The 19,767-nt window shown below is 48.2% G+C and overlaps 1 protein-coding gene across 4 annotated transcripts in view; it reads right to left on the bottom strand.

The window, feature by feature from the left end:
• The window catches only part of RPTOR (regulatory associated protein of MTOR complex 1), a 338,209-nt gene extending 319,284 nt beyond the window's left edge, over window positions 1–18,925 (bottom strand). The window contains exon 1 of one of the 4 annotated variants that reach the window (XR_005029883.2): window positions 17,869–18,922. Coding sequence is in view for 3 of the 4 variants with exons in the window: in XM_036910527.2 (XP_036766422.2) it covers window positions 17,869–18,030 (162 nt within the window). In the remaining variant the exon portion in view is untranslated. Of the gene's footprint in view, window positions 1–17,868 lie in introns of all 4 variants that reach the window. The other 3 variants (XM_036910527.2, XM_057501786.1, XM_036910523.2) reach the window with 3 other exon arrangements.
• Window positions 18,926–19,767: the final 842 nt, after the last annotated feature.

Here is a 19,767-nt window from a genome sequence, read left to right as displayed (position 1 = left end):
AGCAGACTTCTCATCAGGAACAATGAAAGCCCAGAGATACCCTTCAAAAATGATGGTGAAATAAAGACATTCCCAGACAAACAAAAACTGAGAAAATATGTTCCCAATAGACCAGAAATGTTAAAAGTTCTTCAGACTGAAGGAAAATGATACCAGATTCCAACTCAGAGCTACACAAAGTAATGAAGGCTGGAAATAGAAACATGGGTAAATATAAAAGAGGTTTCTCTTATTTTTAAAGTTTCTTTAAAATACAATTGACTACTTTTTAAAATAACAATGTAGTATGATGTTTATAACATGTAGAAAAAAGACACATGACACTAATAGCGAAAGAGTGGAAGGACAGAAGTTAGGTTCTTAAATTCCATATGAAGTGGTACGGTATTACTTGCAGGTGCAATGTGGTAGGTTAACAGTACAACACTGCAAACCTTAGAACTACCAAAAAATTAAAACAGAGAGGTACAGCTCAGAAGCCCACAGAGCACACGTAATCATAAGAATCATCCTTTTAAACTAACATTAAAATAATCGTGCAGGTTTTAAAAATTAAGTACAGGATGAAAAATACAAGTTTTTATAAATATAATTCTACTGATCCCTCCTTCCCATCCCTATCCCTAAATGTGTACCTTTCCATAAATTTTTTACATAGATAAGCACTTATTTGTACATGTATACGCAGCTTTTTAAAAGCACAAATAGGATCATACCATATAGTCTGTTCTATGCCTTGTCTGGGGGGTTTCTTTGTTTGTTTTAATAATGTATCTTGGAAACCTTCCACAATAGCACATGTAGAATGCCGTTGCTGTCTTCAGTAACTGCATGGAAGTCTAGTGTATGATGAAGCATATAATTTAATTAATCAATTCCCTATGGATGAGTATTAGATTATTTGCAGGCATTCAATAAATACTAAGTGAATGAATGAATAAATGCTGCAATGAATATTCTTATAGAAAATCGAGATGATCTTAAAATGTTTGGTTTTCTACATTTCTATATTTGCTTGGATTATTATTCCTAGGTTTAAATAGACTCACAGCTCTATAAAGACAATTCCATAAAGTCATGATATTTGTGTAAATATTAACATACTTTCAGAACACATCTCTATGTATAAATCATCATTGAAGAAAAAATAATCTACAGAATCAACAGTAATCTACTTAGTATGAAATTCTCAAAGAAAAAAGATACTGTCAGGAACAATCTGGCAACTATTTCTCAAAGTATTTATTTATGAGAAAATATATTTTGTTAAGTGAAAAATATCAACAAGTTCAATAAGGCAATAAAATAGATCATAGATTAGGACCCACTGTCTACATTAAATGGAGTAACATAAGAAGACACAAAGATGGCCCTAGAACTGAATCATAAACAAGCATGTCCTGGTAGAGCTGACAGCGGCACGGGCAGAGCAAGGGCCCACGGTCAACCCCCTGCCAGGCGGACCAGATGAGCGCTAGGGAGGGAGGGGTGCACAGGACAAGAGCCACGGGAATCAGGCGATCTCCAAGCCCACTTCGGGCATGCCTCTGGTGCCTGGGATCCAGGACAGCACCCGAGGGAGACACAGCGCACGGAGCCCAACACCACTCGGGGTCGCTGCTCCTTACACTGGGCTGCAGAACCCAGGCAAAGCCAAGAAGGGCGAGCCAGCCAGGTGCCCCGAGCTGAAGCAAATCAGAACTCAGGGAGGAAACTCAAGCCCTAGGACTTAGTAGCCAGTGCCCAGGTTGTTGTTAGAGCAGGATTCCCAGAACAGAATAAAGGAGAGACCTGGTGATCAGCATCAGCAGACGGAGACCCAGACCTAGGTCAGAGGAAACGTGGCTTCAGGCACAATTCCAAAGCCCCATGGTCAGCGGCAGGCCCCTGACTTCTGGGTCAGCACCCACACCCTTACTCCCAGTGGGGCCCCAGGAAAGCTGAGGTACCTCCTGCTTGGCTCATTTCTCCTGGGACTCGGGACAGCACTAGGCCAGTGAGCCCACCTGTGGGAAAGGCAGCACGGAGTAAGAGCCAGGGCTCGACCAGCAGCAAAGCGAAGGGGCATCGCAGCAAGCCCACGCTCAGGGGACTTGTCACGGCCGCCGCTAAACCCAGCAGTTGGCCCCACAGATCAGTAATACTGGAATAGGGCATTTCATCTTCAGAGCACCTTTACTAGAAAGAAGGGAACAGTTTTGACCTCTCCTTCCCAGTCCTATTGGTAGATTCCCCCAAACTGTTTTTACGAGAACACTTATTCTGAATGAAATAAATTTGATGTCTAAAATACATGAGAGCCATTACTGAACATCTAATGCTTGCCATGATGGCTTGCAAAAATCAATTCACTTTCTCTAGTGTTCACAAACACTGATTTATGGGAATTGTATCATAAAAGCTAGTTTTTGATAAACCTCCAACATTTACCAGAACCTCACATAAACACACTGAGGTACAGTGTGTATCTCAGGACAGCTCATATCCTAGACATGAAAGGGGCTGGCAGCACTGTAAAGGGGTAAAAAAAAAAAAAAGAAATCTAAGCTTGCCCGGTTTAGGGCCCCTCGCAGGATGATGGGCGCCTGAACCACAGTGCCCCTTACCAACTGGTGCGGACAGCCGGCACAGCCTGTCTCAGGGGAGGCAATCTCTGCTCTTTTCTTCCAAATAGGTGATCATTTGCAACATATAAGCTAGCACACACAATGGACGGAGCTCATTAGCAGCCTGCAGTAACAAGCATATTATGACCCCTTGGGCAAGAACAGCAGTCACCCACCAGGCGCCACACCATGGGTCACGGAGTCCCCAGAGCTTCACATATATTATCACACTTAACCTCACGACCGCCCTATGAGGTAGTAGCCTTAAACCCATTTTCTGGTGAAAACACCAGGATTTAGACCAAGAGCAGACGGCTAGAAAAGGAACCAGCTTAGACGAAGGTCAGTCTGACACCAATATCCATTTTCTTAGATAAAAGCTTGGTTGCTTCTTCAATTCTTTGAAAAAGTCCATCAAGATTTTCTGAGTCTCCCTAAGGAAGGGCTTTTAGCCAATGAGAAATCTCGGCCAAGGCTGCACTGAGAACAGGGTAGAAGCCCAGTGGAAGCCTGGCCTCCTCCACTGTCAGATCAGGACCTTGGACTCCTGGGCCTGCCTCCTAGCAGCCAATGAATTCCATAGGGTTAAGTACCCTAAGTGGCCTCAGTTCGCTCAACTCTAACAATGGGTGCTTGGTGGACACGGGTGCTGTCAGGATTAAATACACTAATCCATGTGAAAAAAATGTTTCCAGGCTGTAGACATGAAGTGCCACAGCATAGCCGCACCCCCTCCCTGGAGCAGCGCGCAGTGCACCCCAGGGCCCTTCCCTCCCCACCCCCCACCGCCTGCCCTCTTTGCTCTGCTGGCTCCTCTGCCTGGCAAGCATTTGCTGCTATTGCCCCCAACGCCAGCCACTTCTGTCCTCCCAAACTCCAGACTCTGTGACCTTGCCTCCTTGATGACGGTTCCCCAGAAATTCAGTTCCCACTGAATTCCTTATCTGACCATGGCCTCTCTCTCAGAGGTCACGAATGGCCCTGGCTCCATCATGCAACAGATATTTACAAAGCCTCTACTATGCACCAGACACTTCTAGAACTGTCTGTCCAGCGGTAGGCCTCTTGATCACAATGTTGGCTCCTGGTGGGTGAGGACCGTAGGTCTCCTTTCTGCAGTTTTCAAGGTCATATGGATTCCACATGTTGGCAAGAACATGGAGGACCTGGAACTCCTGCAATGCTGGCAGGAATGTTTGACAGACAGCCACTCTGAAAACCTGTGTGGCAGGTACCTAAGAAGGCTAATTATATGTATTCTCTATCCCCCAGCAATCCCTCTCCTACATATCAATACCTAAGAAAAATCAGCATATACGTTTCCCAAAAGACATATAAAAGAACATTCACTGCGGCACATGCAGGACTAAGCTACAGCCCTGCACCCCGTGAAGCACAGGACCGCTACTGACAGCAGCAGGACAGAGCCTCAGAGACAACACTGCCTGCCTCTCGGGAGAACGGAAGCAAGAGCTCCACTACCTACGGCAGGCTTCAGGGGGTGGCTTCCCGGGAGGGGGCGCTGGCAGCGACAGTGGGGAGGCCCAAGCAGCACCTCAGTGGGCTGGTTGCTCACGTCGCCTCCTTTTCTTGGTCTGGGTGCTGGTCACACAAGTGCTCACTTCACGGCAATTCACAGAGCATTTGGGATGTGAACTCTCCTGTTAGGTTTCAACGGAATTTACTATAAATACCTCAAAAATGTGAGTCTCACTTAAGTGACCCTAAGCAACTTCATTTTATGAGGACATCTAGCATGGGGTCCAGAAGAGAGCAAAAGGCCCCAACCTCAGGAAGGACGGAAGAACAAGGGCAAGGAGGCAAGAGGACCCGGCGTGGAGCTGAAGTGCACCCTGGGCCTCCACCACTGCCATGGCTCAGCCGTATGCTGCATCCCTGCGCAGTAGCTTCTTCACAGGTGGGCTCTGCCACTAACAGAGCACGCCATGACCCCTTGTCACCCAGACTTCATACTTGTCCACTCATGTTTCCCGATTCAAATTCTACAAGAGAACCAAATCGGTCCAGCTCATCCTCCCATCTGCCAGGCCATACACTGTGGCCTTCGGAAGTGAATGCCCCTGGGTCAGAGCTCCAACCTGCAGTCGGGAAGGGGCAGGGCCATGTGGTCCAGCAAAGCTGCTCCTTCCGGAGGAGCTGGGATGAAAAAGGAGAAAATATATCACTGGAAGGGGCTATGGACTGGCAGACACCCAGTGGAACACTTATGAAATGTCATAGGTCAACTACTTCCCAAAGAAACCCTTTCTCTTCCTCAGCACCTGTTACGTTCCAGGATTCTCTCTCTCCTTATCACTGACTGGTCTTTCCCTGATAAACAACCCCGCTTGTTCACCCTTCCACCACCTATCATCACCCCTATGCAGTTTCTAAATTTATTTCTCCAAACTTGACTCATGTCTTCAAATTTCAGTGTCCCCAAACTCAACCTGCCAAAAACCAAACTCATTAGCTTCCTTGCAGGACACCTTTCCTCAACTTCACTTTATGTTACTAATCTCTTAGTTCAGATTTAAAACAAAAACAGAAAAAATAAAACAGATTAGACTTGAAAACATCACTATGAATGTATGTTTAGCTTAACACAGATAGAGATGGTTGCATATAGAAATACTTACATATACGCACACGGGGTCGTATGCAAGCACGCATCTCCTCGCTCTGCCACCTGAGGGCCTAGAAGCAAGGACCCCAGGAGACACGAGCACACCCAGCACCCAGCTCCTGGTCTTCGACCCCATTCCCCATTAAAAGGAACCAGGGCTCCTCAGAGAAACAGCTGATTCCAGGACTGGGTGCACATGAGCCCGGGGCACTGGAGGGCCAGACCATGAGGAGGCGCCCCAAACCCCGGCAACGTGGGGCATGTCGGCGCAGCACAGGAGCAGACCGAAAGCGCCCGGTGGCCAGAGGCAGAGCAGCGGGAAAACAAAGCACAGCGGACGGTGACCCCGGGTGGAAAGTAAATACCCACGAGTCCACAGCGATGCAAGTCGATGACGGAGAAGATCAGTTAGTGGGAGGCAGCAGAAGTCCCCCTCACAGGAGGATCCCACGCACTGGGTGCAGACGCTCTGCGTCAGGAGGGGCACAGCCCCCTGAGGGGGCGCCAAGGCCCCAGAGGCTCCAGATGCTGGAGGGGAGGGGGTAACCGTGGCGGAGACACCGCAAGCACACCCCAGTCAGGTGACCAAGGTCACATCACGGTGCTGAGTCGGGCTGAGGGCCCCACCCTGGCTGGATGTGACGGGGACAGCCCGTTCCCTCCCAAACCCACAGGCCCAGCCCCACCAGGGGAGAAACATCAGGCAGCTCCCAGCAGAGGGACAAGCCGCAGAATCGCTGCCCAGTGCTCCTCAGGCTGCCACGGTCGACCGAGACAAGGTCAGCCTGGGAGACGGCATAGCCAAGAGGAGCTCGGGAGCTGGAGAAAGAGAAGTTCTTTCTTCTAATTAGTCACCAAATCCTACAATTCTCTTTCATCTTTCAGAGTGTTTACTCCAGACTTCACACCCCACCCCTGCTCAGAAACCTTCAAAGATTTTATTGCTTTCCAAATGAATGTCACTTCCTCACCCTACCCTTCAGGCCTTTAAAGACTTGGCTCAAAGACCTCTCAGCCTCGGGCCAGAGACGCTCCTGACTCCGGGCAAACCCTTCCCTTCCCCACCTCCATGCTGTTCTTTCAACTCTACTTGCTAAAATCCTGCTCCGACCTTCAAACCCTTCTTGCGTCCACAGCTGCCCTGACCACCAGGTGTGCGAAGCCTCCCTCCCTGGAGGCCGCCGTCTTTGCCTTACGTCACCTGCCTGGGCTCCAAGTGCCCACTGAAGCACACAGATCTGGTTCCTGAGTGTGGCGGGGGGTTCCAAGTGTTTGTTACGCTTCAGATCTTAAAAAGGTAAGAAAAAATCGGTAATCCAAAGTAATCCTTTAGGACACATACAGCGTAATCATGGTGGTGGGAAGGGGAAAAGGGAAGACAGAGAAGTGGCAAATACACCAAAATATTAACAGTGCCATGGTGGGACTTCATATAATTTTTATTGTCATTGTTAGTTTTTCTGTTTTCTAACTAGTTTACAATAGCATGTATTATTTTTAAAATCTGAAGGAAAACAAGTTTTCAAGGAACTCAGTCCCTCCAATAAAAATGTTAAAATATTTTTCAAGTACTAAGACCATTTTCACTATAAAGTTTTATTTAAAGAACAAGATATTCCTTATTACTCAGCCATAAGAAAAAGACAGATCCTACCATTCGCAACAACATGGATGGAGCTAGAGGGTATTATGCTCAGTGAAATAAGCCAGGCAGAGAAAGACAAGTACCAAATGATTTCACTCATCTGTGGAGTATAAGAACAAAGCAAAAACTGAAGGAACAAAACAGCAGCAGACTCACAGAACCCGAGAATAGACTAACAGTTACCAAAGGGAAAGGGACTTGGGAGGGTGGGTGGGAAGGGAGGGATAAGCGGGAAAAAGGGACATTATGATTAGCAGGCATAATGTAGTGTTGGGGGGGCACGGGGAAGGCAACATAACACAGAGAAGACAAGTAGTGATTCTACAGCATCTTACTACACTGATGGACAGTGACTATGGAGGGGTATGTGGGGGGGACTTGGTGAAAGGGGGAGCCTAGTAACCATAATGTTCTTCATGTAATTGTAGATTAATGATACCTAAATAAATAAATAATTAATTAATTAATTTAAAAAAGAACCAGATATTCCTGCCTGCTGACCAAGTAAAACCACATCTTCAGGAGTAAAAAACTGAGGAGCGGCTCTCGGGAGCAGGGCCCTGGAGCCAGGCTGCAGGTCCGACCCAGGTGCTGCCGCCCACGTGGCCAGCCAGCCACCGAGTGGGAACAAGGCACCGCGGTCGCCCGCTTGGTGAACATGTCCCTACATGTCACGTACCCAGCATGTCTACTGCAGCGAAGAAACAGGACGCCTGGTATCCCGGCACAGCTCTCGCCTCTGTAGAAACTAAACCTGGGCCTCGGCCGGGGCTTAGAGGGGATGCAGAAGAAGGGAAAGTCTGATTTAACATTTGGATAGTCCTTTTATTTTAACTGCTTGTCTGATCAACTTCCAAGGATAACAGAAGAAATTACACAAGAAACAGCAAACGGAATGATACTCCCAGTACGCAGCTCATCGCCGACCCCTGCAGGCATGAGGACCAGGGAGCGGAGGGCAGGAGGAAAGAGGACCGGGCGCCAAGGACACCATGCAAGCGACGCCTCCGGCATTCCCCGCAGAAACGCTCTTTTCAAACAGGAAGGACACGTTCTCCAACGTCCACAGCAGACATGTGTCCCTGCCCTTCCCGAACGCCCGCAGTGGCTCGTTCCTCTCTCACATTCAGCCAGAGGCCGGCAAGTCACTGCCACCCCGGGGACCCAGCCAATGACCAGGCGCGATCAGTCCTGTCCCAGGAGCATCAATCCTCTCAGGGCTGCCCAGCTCCACCCGCTGCCTCTGCCCATCCTCAGCACACTCCCTAACGCACACTCACCTAGTCACACACACCCACAACACACACAGCACACACTCCAGAGAGATCTCTAAAATGCAGTCCTGATCATGCCATTACGCTACTGTAAAACCTTTCTGGATTGTCCATGAGACAAAAGGGTCTTATAAAGCCTGCCATACCTGCCCTGGCCCCTTCCAGCCTCAGGTCCCTCCCACATCTCTTCACACACTCTCTGCCCCTTTATTTGCATGACTATCTGCACAACATGTCTACAAAGCACCTACTGCCAGCCGGTCACTATGCAGAAGCAGCCGTGAACAAAACCACATCCCTGTTACATGTAACCCAGTGTGAGGTGGCAGTGCTGTAGGGACAACAAAGCATGTGGGGCTGCAGAGTGGCTGGCACACAGTGTTAGCGGAGAACCACACCTGTTCCCCGAAGCCAGAGGAAAAAAAGAGCTCCCTCTCTTCCCACTACCTACTGGCTCAGAGCACCAGCCCCCCACAAAGGCCCCCACCCTCAGTGTGCTACCACCAGAACCCCAGCATCCGGCCTCCTGTCTGAGTCAACCCAGCTTCCCCAATAAACAGGTAAACTCCTTAAACACAAGAGTTACCAATGAATTGCCAAGACTTAGCCTATTGCCTGGTGCATAGAAGGAAGCGCTCAATAAATATTAGCTGGATTACTGAATTTTATAAACCAGTTGTTTATGACTTTACTCTTTCCCCTCCCAGCACCCCAGCACCTGGCCTGTGCACATACGCTGTCACTTTCCTCATCGGGAAATCACCAGGCTCAGCCAAGTGCCTCGGTCATACAGACACCTTAGAAACGTCCAGCAGGCTAAGCTCCTGAAGTCACTACCTTGTTAGCCACATGCAGACACTTAATTCCTGTAATGTGCTTTTCCACGACTTTGTGTAAGGATGCCGTTTTTCTTTAGTAAGATATAAACTCCCCAAGGGCCATGTCCAGCTCCTTCCCTCCCACACAATCCCAGGCTCAGGGCTCTACGCGTAAATGGTACTAAATGCCTGTGAGAACCATCATTTCCCCACAAGGCACTGAGAAACCCTGAAACTGACTTTTAGATGGCACAGACTGGTAGGACTTGTGCATCTCACTGTACGTAAAGTCTGCCTCAAGCAACGAAGTAAACATTACCTCTGCATTAGGTTTGCTTCCCCAAGAGCTACAGGTTCTCACTGTCGGGAAGCAAGTGGCAAAACCAAGAAGAGGAAAGATGAGGTGCACCCTGTGGCAGTCGTCACACTGAAGACACCTCTGTACATTCCTGGTGCTCAGCGGACAGGGGCACGCAGGCAGACACGTCTCCACCCTCTCTCCTGCTGAGGGGCCTACAAACAGCAGCATACGAGCAGCAACGAGCACACATGAAGCCCAGACCTTGTTCCCAAAGCCCATTCGCTGCCAAAGGCACCAGGGACCCTTGAAGAAAAGGTTGATCAGGGCTGAAGCAGGGAAAATACAAGAGGAGCACGGACCACCTCACTGCACCAGGAAGTACAGAAGTGCAAGACCTGGCATCCCAGAGGGTAATGGCGACAACGTGAAGAGGCCTTACCAAGCAAGCAGATCAATAGTGAGAGGGACAGAGCAAATGGTCAAAGGCGACGATACTGGGACGAACCGACATCGTGGGCTTCCTGCATGAGGCTCTGGGAAGAGCACATCACTTCCACAGTGTTCCTGCCCAAGGCGCACGGCCTGAATCTGAGTATGAGGACACAGCAGGCCCAGCTTGAGGACATTATACAAAATAACTGCCCCGCCCCCTTGAAGAACGTCAAGGTCAACAAACCCGTAGAGACAGAATGGAGAACGGAGGTACCAGGGGCTTTGTCAGGAGGGCAATGGGGCATTAGTGTTTGATGGGGGCAGTTTCTGTTTGGGAAGATGAGAAAGTTCTGGAGGTGGATGGCCGGGATGGTTGCACAACAAATGTGAATGTGTTCGATGCCACTGAACTGCATACCTAAAAATGGTTAAAATGGTAAACTTCACATTACATATATTTTACCACAGTTTTTTTAAATGTCAAGGTCAAGAAATTCTAAGAAAGCATGAGAAGCTCCTTGGCTACACAGACAAGACCACTCATCGCAATGAGTGACCCTAGACGAGGAGAGAAGGGCAGAAATGGCTGATAAAGGGGCACTGTTGGGACAAGCAGATATATTTAATGTGCACTGTGGATTGATGATGGCAATATATCAATGACAAGGCCTGATATTCACAACTGTCCTGTGGTTACACAAGAGAATGTCCCTGCTCTTAGCAGATACACGCATAACGGCATGAAGGAGCAGAGTCTCCAACTCTCTCTTCAACAGTTGAGGGGAAATTACATGTTTACATGTGTAAGTGGAGAATGAAGTAAATGAGACAAGATGTGAACAACAGTGAATCTGGGGAAAGGGGCATGGGCCCCATTATACTATTCTCATGATTTTTTTTAAGTTTGAAATTATATCAAAACTAAAAAATATAAAATAGTACTAGTCAAGAACAAGACACATCTGGAAAGCACACTGGTGAGCAGGTAAAATCAAAACCTGTGATCAGTGGCAGGCCCTCCCTCCGCCGTCTCCTCTGCCTCTGGAGGCCTGACTGCAGAGCTGAACCTACCTGACAAGTTTAAGGTTCAAGAAAATGATTAAAGCATTAAAACATTATGCCAAACATTTACTGGAGTGGTATTTTCTATGTATTTAATTAAATTCACACAAAGAAAAGGTGTCCAACCTCAGCCCTACTGAAGCAGTACAGCAGGTGCCCGAAGTACTCTTCACTGCCTTCTGAGTAGAAGGACGGGACCAGAAGCCCAGAGGACGCCACTGTATATAACCCGCACGCTCTTGTCAGAACTCCAGCTTTAGAATCCCACAAGGCGATAACGAGGAGGAACTGCTCCATCCATCCCAGGACTGCCACAGCACACTGTCCAAAATGGAACACGGCATATTTTTTTAAGGTTAAAAAAAATCCACATAGATAGATGGCCCCTTGGTGGCTCCTGAGCCTCACAGGACGGCTACCAACTCCTCAGCTCAAGAGTGCACGCCCGCTCAGCCCAACAAGCGTGCTGGGTTCACGGTCGGCGCCCCCTCTGTGACACACTCCAGCCAGACTCTCGGTCCGGCCTCCTGGTAGCAGGAGAGCCCCCGCCTGCTCCCCGGCCCCCTGCACGGCTCGCTCCTGGCCACGTGGCTTCCCACCCGGACTACAGATGCCTCTGCCGTTGGCCTTCCCTCCTCCAGTGCCATGTCCTCCACAATCTCCAATCCACCCATGGTCGAAAAAATCTTTCAAACACAGATCTATGTATGGCATCACCCACTTACGTCCTTAGGCCACTCCCATCGCCAACCACAGAAGAGTCATTAGTTGCTGAGACTTTAGTGCTGGGTCAATGTAACTGATTATACACTTCACAAATGCAGTTTAATGCAAATGATTTACTTATCTAATACAAATTCAAGGTTTTCCTGAAAATCATGTCCTTCTCAAGTTATACTGGTAAACACACATGTAGCAGCATTATCATGACTTGGTGCTAGCGTGCCTGTCTGTCCTACTAGACACTAGGTTCCCGGAGAGCACAGCACGTGGTGAGGGAGAAATAAACTTTTGTGGAACTGTTGTGAAGGCTCCCGGCCTACTTCCCTGGCCATACTGGATCCATCCGCTCCGCCCACAGGACAAGTCCCCACCAGGTGAGCAGCAGGACACCGGCCAGAGGTCCAGGGCGGCAGGAGGCCCTGATGATGGCTAGACAGCCACAGGTAAAGGGCAGCAGCCTCCACAGTCACACGGACTCTGCGTACACACATAGCCCAGAGAACGGCACAGACAGAAGAGACCCTTCTTAGGTCTGGCCGAGTCCCTGCTTGATACCCAGGGCCAACCACCTGGTATCCTCAAACCCTTCTTCCTAATTTAAGTGTGACACCCACTTTAAGGACAATTACAAGTCTCAAACTTTTGGTAACAGAACACCTTCACACTCTTGAAGATTACTGAGGACGCCCAAGGAGCTTTTTTTATGAGTTACATTTACCAGTATTTCCCATAATAGAGGTTAAAACCAAAAAAAAGTAATACATTTCAGCATTAATTCACTTAAAAATTATAAACTAATTATATATATTCAAACAAATATTTCTATGAAAAATAACTACATTTCCAAAAACTTGTCAGATGACTGACAGATTTTTGCAAATATCTTTCATGTCTGCCTTACCAAAAGACAATTGGACTCTCATATTCTGCATTCAATCTGTTGTTTTGATTGATGTAGATGTGGAAAACGAAACTCATAAAGATATGTAGTTGGAAAGGTTGAGAGTATCAGAATATCCAAATAATTGGGAATAGTCTTCTCTATTACATCAAAACTCTACTATTACACCAAAAATGGCAGTTTCTTAAAGGTTTCCTGCAATCTATCTGCACAGAATATAAAACAGAATTTCTAATCCATCTGATACCATAGCGATGAACTCTGTGTGCCCTATCACATTAGAATCCACGGGCCTGGCTCTGAATGGGTCCTTCCCCCCGGACGGCTCTGTGGTGTCATGGGCATTTGGAGACAGTGGTTCACTGAATTAGGCAGCCGTTCCAAATATGATGCATTTCATTCTACAATATAAGAAAAAATCATATTCATTAATATCACCATGATCTCATCAGAGAAGTCTTTAAGTACTGGGATGCTATGAAGCTCACAGTGGCAGATAAAGGTTTTCCAAAACTTTAATTTCCACTTGAAAGTTCAAAACCTATCACTGGCAACAAATACTCAGGAGTTTCCCTTGTGGTGGCAGCTGGCTGTTCACTTTGGGGAAGACACCTGTGACAGGCCCAGCCTGAGCACCCGCCGGGTCCGTTAGCCTTCGTGCGGGTCCGCCGGTGTTCCAGGAAAAGTGGCAGCTCGTTCAGCCTGCACCGCACAGGTGCTGCTCCAAAGGCCACCACCGCATGCAGCAGAGGCGTCACAGCGCAGAGGCATCACACAGTTAGACAGCCGTGCACATGAGAGCCAACATGTTCTGCGATACCCTTTTTTCCTGCTTTATCGGTGGCATCCTCGAGGGAATCGGACTGCTCCTGTGCACGTGGCGGTGAAGACAGCAGCCTCCACGCAGTGCAGTGCCACGCCTCCGTTCACGCCCAGGCGCCGGGCAGCTCACCCACCGGCTCTTTGCACTGTGAGCGCAAAGCTCAACAAAGCAGAAAAGGCTAATGATGCCTTCTGTTATGAAAATGGTGACCTTGTGGACTGCCTGAACAGGCCGGGGAAGCCTGGGAGGCCACAGGACAGCTGTCTGGTTCTGTGTTCCTGCCACCACCAGTTACCGTCCCAATACATCTGGCTTTAGCCCCACAACCTCTCCACATGAACCCTTCAGTACAGACACTGCAATACAGTTTGGTGTGTTTGCTTGGCCAGCAAGGCTTCATTTCTCAAGTTCCACTTCCTGTCGCTGCAAGCCATGCGACGTAGGTCCCTTAGGCAAGCCATTTAACTAAAGCCCGTTTCTTCCTAAATCACATGAAATAATGATCCCTGACTAACTTAGGTGCTATTGAGCCTTAAAGATATGACCAAGGTGGAAACCCTTTGTAAATTATTCATTTCTTCATCAGTACATTCTTAATGAATCCTTGCTATGTGCCAGGCACTGTTCTATGTACAAGCAGGAACAAAATCCTTGCTTTATAATAAAAAGCTCAGTTCTTGAACAGGAGGGGTCTACCAAGGAAAATATCAGAGAAATCAAGCATGATCATGAGAGGGGGAGCTGCTTGGGATGGGGTGATCAATTCGGGAAGGCCTCTCTGAGGAAGGACCCAGCAGCTGAGCCCAAAGGACAAGAAGCAGCGAGGTGTGCAAAGAGCAAAGAGCATTCTGGGCCTTTCCATTCAAGAAGCAGAAAAGGGCAGGCAGGGCTCGATCCTGAAGCTCTGTGAGGCAGGGTGAGGAATCTGTTCTACTCCAAGCACTCAGGAGGCCCTCAGAGAGGCTGATGAGGAAGTAACAGGACCCGATTTACACTTCTAAAAGATGCCTCTGGCCACTCCATGAAGAAAACGGTCATGGAGCAAGAGTGGACACAGCAAGCGCAGCCAGGATGCAGCTGTAGTCACCCAGACAAAGACCAGTGGTTGCCTGAACTGGGCCCGCATTGGGGGGGACAACCTGGGGCCATCCACTGTGAGATACGCTTTGGAGGTAAAGTTGACAGGTTCCACTGATGAAGTGGCCGGGGCAATGGAACAAGGAAGAGGACAGAATCAAAGATAAATTCTCGATCTACAGCTTGAACAAGTGAGTGGGCGGCGGAGGCGGCATGCTGTGGAGACAACTAGGCAAAACAGGCAATCAGGCATCTGAGACGGCCGGGCAGGTCAAAGCCCCAGGGCCAGCACACGGGCCTCTAAAACTGTGAGCCTGGGTGAGGCCAACTAGTGAGGGGCGGGCACACAGGAGACAGGGGCCCACGAGGAGGCCCAGGGCACTCCACACTCACTGCCCACGGCGAAGGAGTCGCAGGAGGGGTGCTGAGAGGCCTTGGGGGAGCCCTGGAGCTATGGGGGACGCAGAGGCAAGAGGAAGGGCTCCGCTGTGGAATGCTGCTGAGGTGGCCCGAGACAAGGATGAAGAAATGACCTGTAGATTTAGCAGTGAACACGGCCATGCGCAGGTGGGCAGCGCCTGGAAGCGAGCCTGCCTGGGGGAGACAGAAGAGCACGTGAGGAGGAGGAGTCACATGCGATGATGGAGCGTCACTGTTTGTTTACCTTTTCTTTGTCCACATAGCAGTTTGATGTATCTACTCGGCTTCCTCCACAGTTCACTAAAAGTGTGGCTTACAAAGCAAGGTGTCTACGTCTAGAGATGGTTTGGGAAATGGTTTCGTCGTCTTACCGCTCTACTGCTTACACACGTGCAGGTATAGTGTGTCTGCTGACGTTCTTTCAGAGCAGTAACTCTCGAGCTTCCCTGCGTCCATCCCACAACTGTGGGGTGGGGCAAAAGAGTCAAAGGCAACCAATCACCTAGGCAGCCCACTTTCCGGTGGGGAAATGAACTCTGTGATAACTATAACTACCACAGTACAACAACGGGAGCGATCTACACACATCAGTTTTGGCCACAGGTCTATGAATGATTCATTTTGAACCGTAATTCATGTAAATCTAGTTATTTGAAAATTACAAGCCAAAAATGCTACTGGTGCATATACATATCATTTGCTATGCATAGTACAGTTAACCAAACAACAAACTGATTTGATAACGACAGTATTAAAATAACAGTACCTTAGTATTTAAAATGCACTAATAGGGGCATTTGAAAACCAGGAGTGATTCAAAAGAAGACTGTGGGAGTTCCAACTGCGAGAGGCACGTGCTCCAGCTCTGTAAGGATGGATGCCCCCTGCTGAATGCAGAAAATTTTTTGGAGTCATCAGTCAACTTAAGTCAAAATGCCAATTTTGGGAATCCTTAACTCCACAAAATAGGCCACAGGTAACCACTAATATATATGTGAAATGGAAGTATGTGGTGCCACACATGGATCACGGGAAGAAGCGAGGGCTGGGTGGTCTGAGTTTTGGGCAGTCAGCAGCCCACCAGAAGTGACGGGGGCGCGGGTCTGTGGACAGGACAACTAGGCCCACACATGTGGCTTCACAACAACACTGCTGCAGCACAGGGCGGCAGTCTGGCCATCCTGGAATTTCCAGGCTGCCTGGAACTGCAATACCAGAGCAGAAGTCACGAGTAACCCACTGGCCAGAACCAGCCCCACAGACTGGGTCTGTTTGGCCTGCAGTGTTGGATCGCTTCGTGTTTTGTAATATACGAATTAGTGCCAGTATTTTAAAATTGGAAGACTTCACATTTAAAAAAAGTAAGTTTCTGGCTTCTCAAAGGAAAAGAAAAGGGAAATGCAGAGATCTGGCCGAGTGAGGCCCAGCTGCTCTTCAGCTGCCCCAGCGCGCGCTCTTCAGAGCCCACGATCCCAGCCCTCCCGAAAATCAAGCCTGAGTCAAATACCAGCTGCCAGCATCTCTGAACCTGCGCCATTATTCTTATATCTGTCCTGTTTTATTCATTTATGCTACCTTCCAGCGCTTAGCATCATTTGACTTAGCAACCTTTGTCCCAGTAGGGTGTGCTGAAAAGAGCCCCTCAGGGTTTAACCAGAGAAAAGGGACTACAAGGACTGTTAAGATAGCAAACTCTCACAAACTGAACTAAAAATGTTAGCTGTCCTTCATTAAACTAATTGCAAAGGTCAGATAAGCAAACTTTCTCAGACTCACAGAACTTTTCCTTCTCTTAATAACCTATGAAAAGCTTACTAATGAATGTTGATCATTCACAAATCAATGTTTTAATTAAAAAATCAAAAGCATATCCATTATCAGTTTTGCACAGTTTGAGCATAGGTTTAGGGCAGCAGAGGGAACCAGTTTTCAAAAAAAGGCCCTCCAAATAGAATGAAAAAAAAAGATTAGACAGTCACTTGAAAATAAATTTCTTTTCATATGTGCACAGGAACACAAAAGCTCTTAACTACATAATTAGTACTGAAGATATCCATAAGATAGACTTTATACAATCTCTTCCAATAACCATCTCTTTTATTCCTTAAGCTACTTTTGAATAAAACAAATTTTCCTAACCAAAAGTAAACCACATCATTAACTGAAGGGGTTACTAGTGACTAACTAGAATTACCATAAAGGTAATCTTCTTTTATGTGTTCAATGTTATATATGAAAAACAATAATCTCATATAAATGTGTTCATAAGAACAATCACACTATTGTAACACCAACTACCCACTTATACCTCTAAAATATTTAAATACAATCTTGAAGAAAGTAAATCACAAAAGACAAATTATAAGTGTATATAGGTGAAACAGCCCCCCCCTTTTGCTTTGGAGATGAGGAAATACATGGTGGTGGCCAGATTCAACAAAATTGGCTATTTTCTTCCCCACTAGCTGCTTGTGAGTCACTATGCTCCAACACCACCGGACTCCCTAAAACCTGGACCCCACTTCTAACTCCATATACTCATACTCTAAGTCCACTATTGGAGAAATTCTGTCTCCAAGTTACAGCAATATGACACCAAAAAAAAAAAGGAGAAAAGTCTGGATTCAAGATAAATTGTTTAGAAGGCTGTAATGAAGTTCATCGTAACTCTAAAATACCTTTGCATTGATTTGTTACTAGCTGAACACGTGCCAGCAATCTTGTTTCCTGGCACAGTATATCAGACCTTGGCACCTCACCTAGCTTGGATAAAAAAGAGAACTGACCACAAAAGCAGACTAACCACATGGGTGCAAGTATTACGTCCCAAGGTGTCTTTTTCTCTCAGCGTTAACAGCATTAAGTATAACCAGAGTGGTAAACACTTGCAATGCTATATTTTCAAGCTTAAGGTTAACTTTTAGCGTCTGAATTAGAACTTAGTTTGAATTAACACTATCCAGTGAATAAATCTAACTAACCAAAACAGCCTTTTCCATTTGCAGCCAAAAACTGGAGTCTGAAATGGTTTCTTTCTGGATCACTTGCAACATGTGTCTGAGTGAAAATCGCCACTTTCCCAAGGACACTCTTGTGGCTCTGAACTTTATTCCTCGAGAAAACTGCCAAGGTCCAAGAGGTGCAGCGGGAATCCACTTACCCGATCCTTCATCCTCCAGCTCTGAGCTAAGGATTTGGAGCCTTCAATTTTCTCACAGTGCCTCTTTTTCATAAAAGCCAAAGGCAAGTTCCAGTCCGTAAGGTCGGCCTCGTCTTCCTCCCCCAGGCCCAGAAGAGGCGACTGCAGCATCTCGGACTCCATTACGGGGGGAGGAGGTGGGGGAGTCCTTGGAAGCAAGCGCTCGAGAACCTCCAGCCTTAAAAACTAGTGTGTACCAGAATGGGCGAAATAAGAAACAGAAAGGGAAGGAGTAGGAAGAGAAATGAATGGAGAGTGTGCGGAGCCCCCGGGCTCTAACTCTGCGCGGGAAGTCGGAAGGGCTGGGCAGGGCGGGTGGGAAATGGGGCGGCCCGGGAGCGCACAGACACAGGCGGCCCCAGATGCTGAGCCGCGGCCCGCCTCTGAGCCCGTCAGCGCCCGGGGGGCTGCGCGCGGGCTGTCAAGGGCGCGGGAGACTTCAGGCCTCCGACGCCGCGGCCGATCCGAGGACAGGCAGGCCGCCAGCCCCTGATGCCGGCTCGCCGACCGGGCTGTCTCCGGCCACGGGGAAGAGGTTCCGAGCGCCTCGGGTCTCCTCCGGCTACTCTCAGCCTTGCGGGTCCCGCACTCGCCAGAGCTGCTGCAACGGGAGCCAGGACCGGCCCATCGTGCTCGCCCGCAGCCGGCTCCTCAGCCCCAGGTCCGCGCGGCCCGGCCCGCCCTGGCCTTCGGCCCCGTAGCTCTCTCCTGCCTGAGAACGAGTCCTGAGAAACGGGCAACACGGAGCCGCGGAGGAAATGGGTAACGTGGACTTCTTGGGTTTGGGCAGTTTTGCCCTCTGGTTTGAAACCACAGTGAAACTCCTCTCATCAGCACATCAAGGAGGACGCCATATTGCCGAGGCCCAGCATGCCTCGCGACCTACGGCGTGGCTGAAAGGCCCAACTTCCTCAAAGCGTTCCGGCCGCGCCTCCCCAGAGGCCACGAAAGAGAGTCGCGCTTCCTCTCCCCGTTACCATGGTTACCACAATTCAGCTTTCCAGCGTTCGTTACCGTTCATTCAATAAATACGTGATATCAGTCAATTCTACAAATGGAACTATGCTAATTTAATTAATTGAAAAAAGCGTATTATTACAAGTGGCTACATGTTTCTGAAATAAAAAAGAATGGACCCCGTGTTGTTTCTTCCAGATTTTGAAAAGGTAGCAAAAAAGCTTCGGAAAGAACCATTGATAACATCATAGAAGAGGAGAATATTTTGGGGGGGTAGAGGGGGCGCATAGTATCCTCTACTGTATCAAACAGATTCTCTTTTTAATTTTTTTTTTTGAGAACACCAAGTGAAAAAATTAAGTCCGGGTACAGGTTTTTGTTCAATCCGTGTTATTTTCTGAAACACTGTTCTTGTTTTGATACAGCTTCCTGTACAAACAACCAGAAAAGCTACACCATTCTGTGCGTGGAGGCACGCCTCCTGCGTTACTTCCCGGTGCAGCGAACCCTGTTTATGTACAGCCTGCGAGAACTGTGTCTGGAGCAGGAGGGAATCTGAGACCGAATGCAGCATCGCGCAGTGCCTGCCTTCAAAAGGCAAAGCCGGGCAAGGGCCAGAGGCTCATCTCTCCCTCTGCGCCTGGGCTTCTGTGCTCGGTGCACCCGGATCTGAATCTTGGCTGTGTCTCTTTCCATCTCTGTGACCTTGGTCAATCCCTTAGGGAGCTCAGTCTGTTTCCTCAACTGTAAAACAGATCATAATCCCACCTTAAAGGGTAAGATTCATCCGTGAGATGCCTAGTATACAGTGAGTACCTAATAAAATTGAACAATAGATAGAGTAAAATCTGGCAACCCTGAGTGGTTGATTAATCTAAAAGCTGAGGCTGAGCTCTAGAAGAT

The sequence above is a fragment of the Manis pentadactyla genome, chromosome 4 (genome assembly GCF_030020395.1).
Source record: "Manis pentadactyla isolate mManPen7 chromosome 4, mManPen7.hap1, whole genome shotgun sequence".
In the NCBI taxonomy this organism is placed as follows: Eukaryota; Metazoa; Chordata; class Mammalia; order Pholidota; family Manidae; genus Manis; species Manis pentadactyla.
This window is presented reverse-complemented; position numbering and strand designations above follow the sequence as displayed.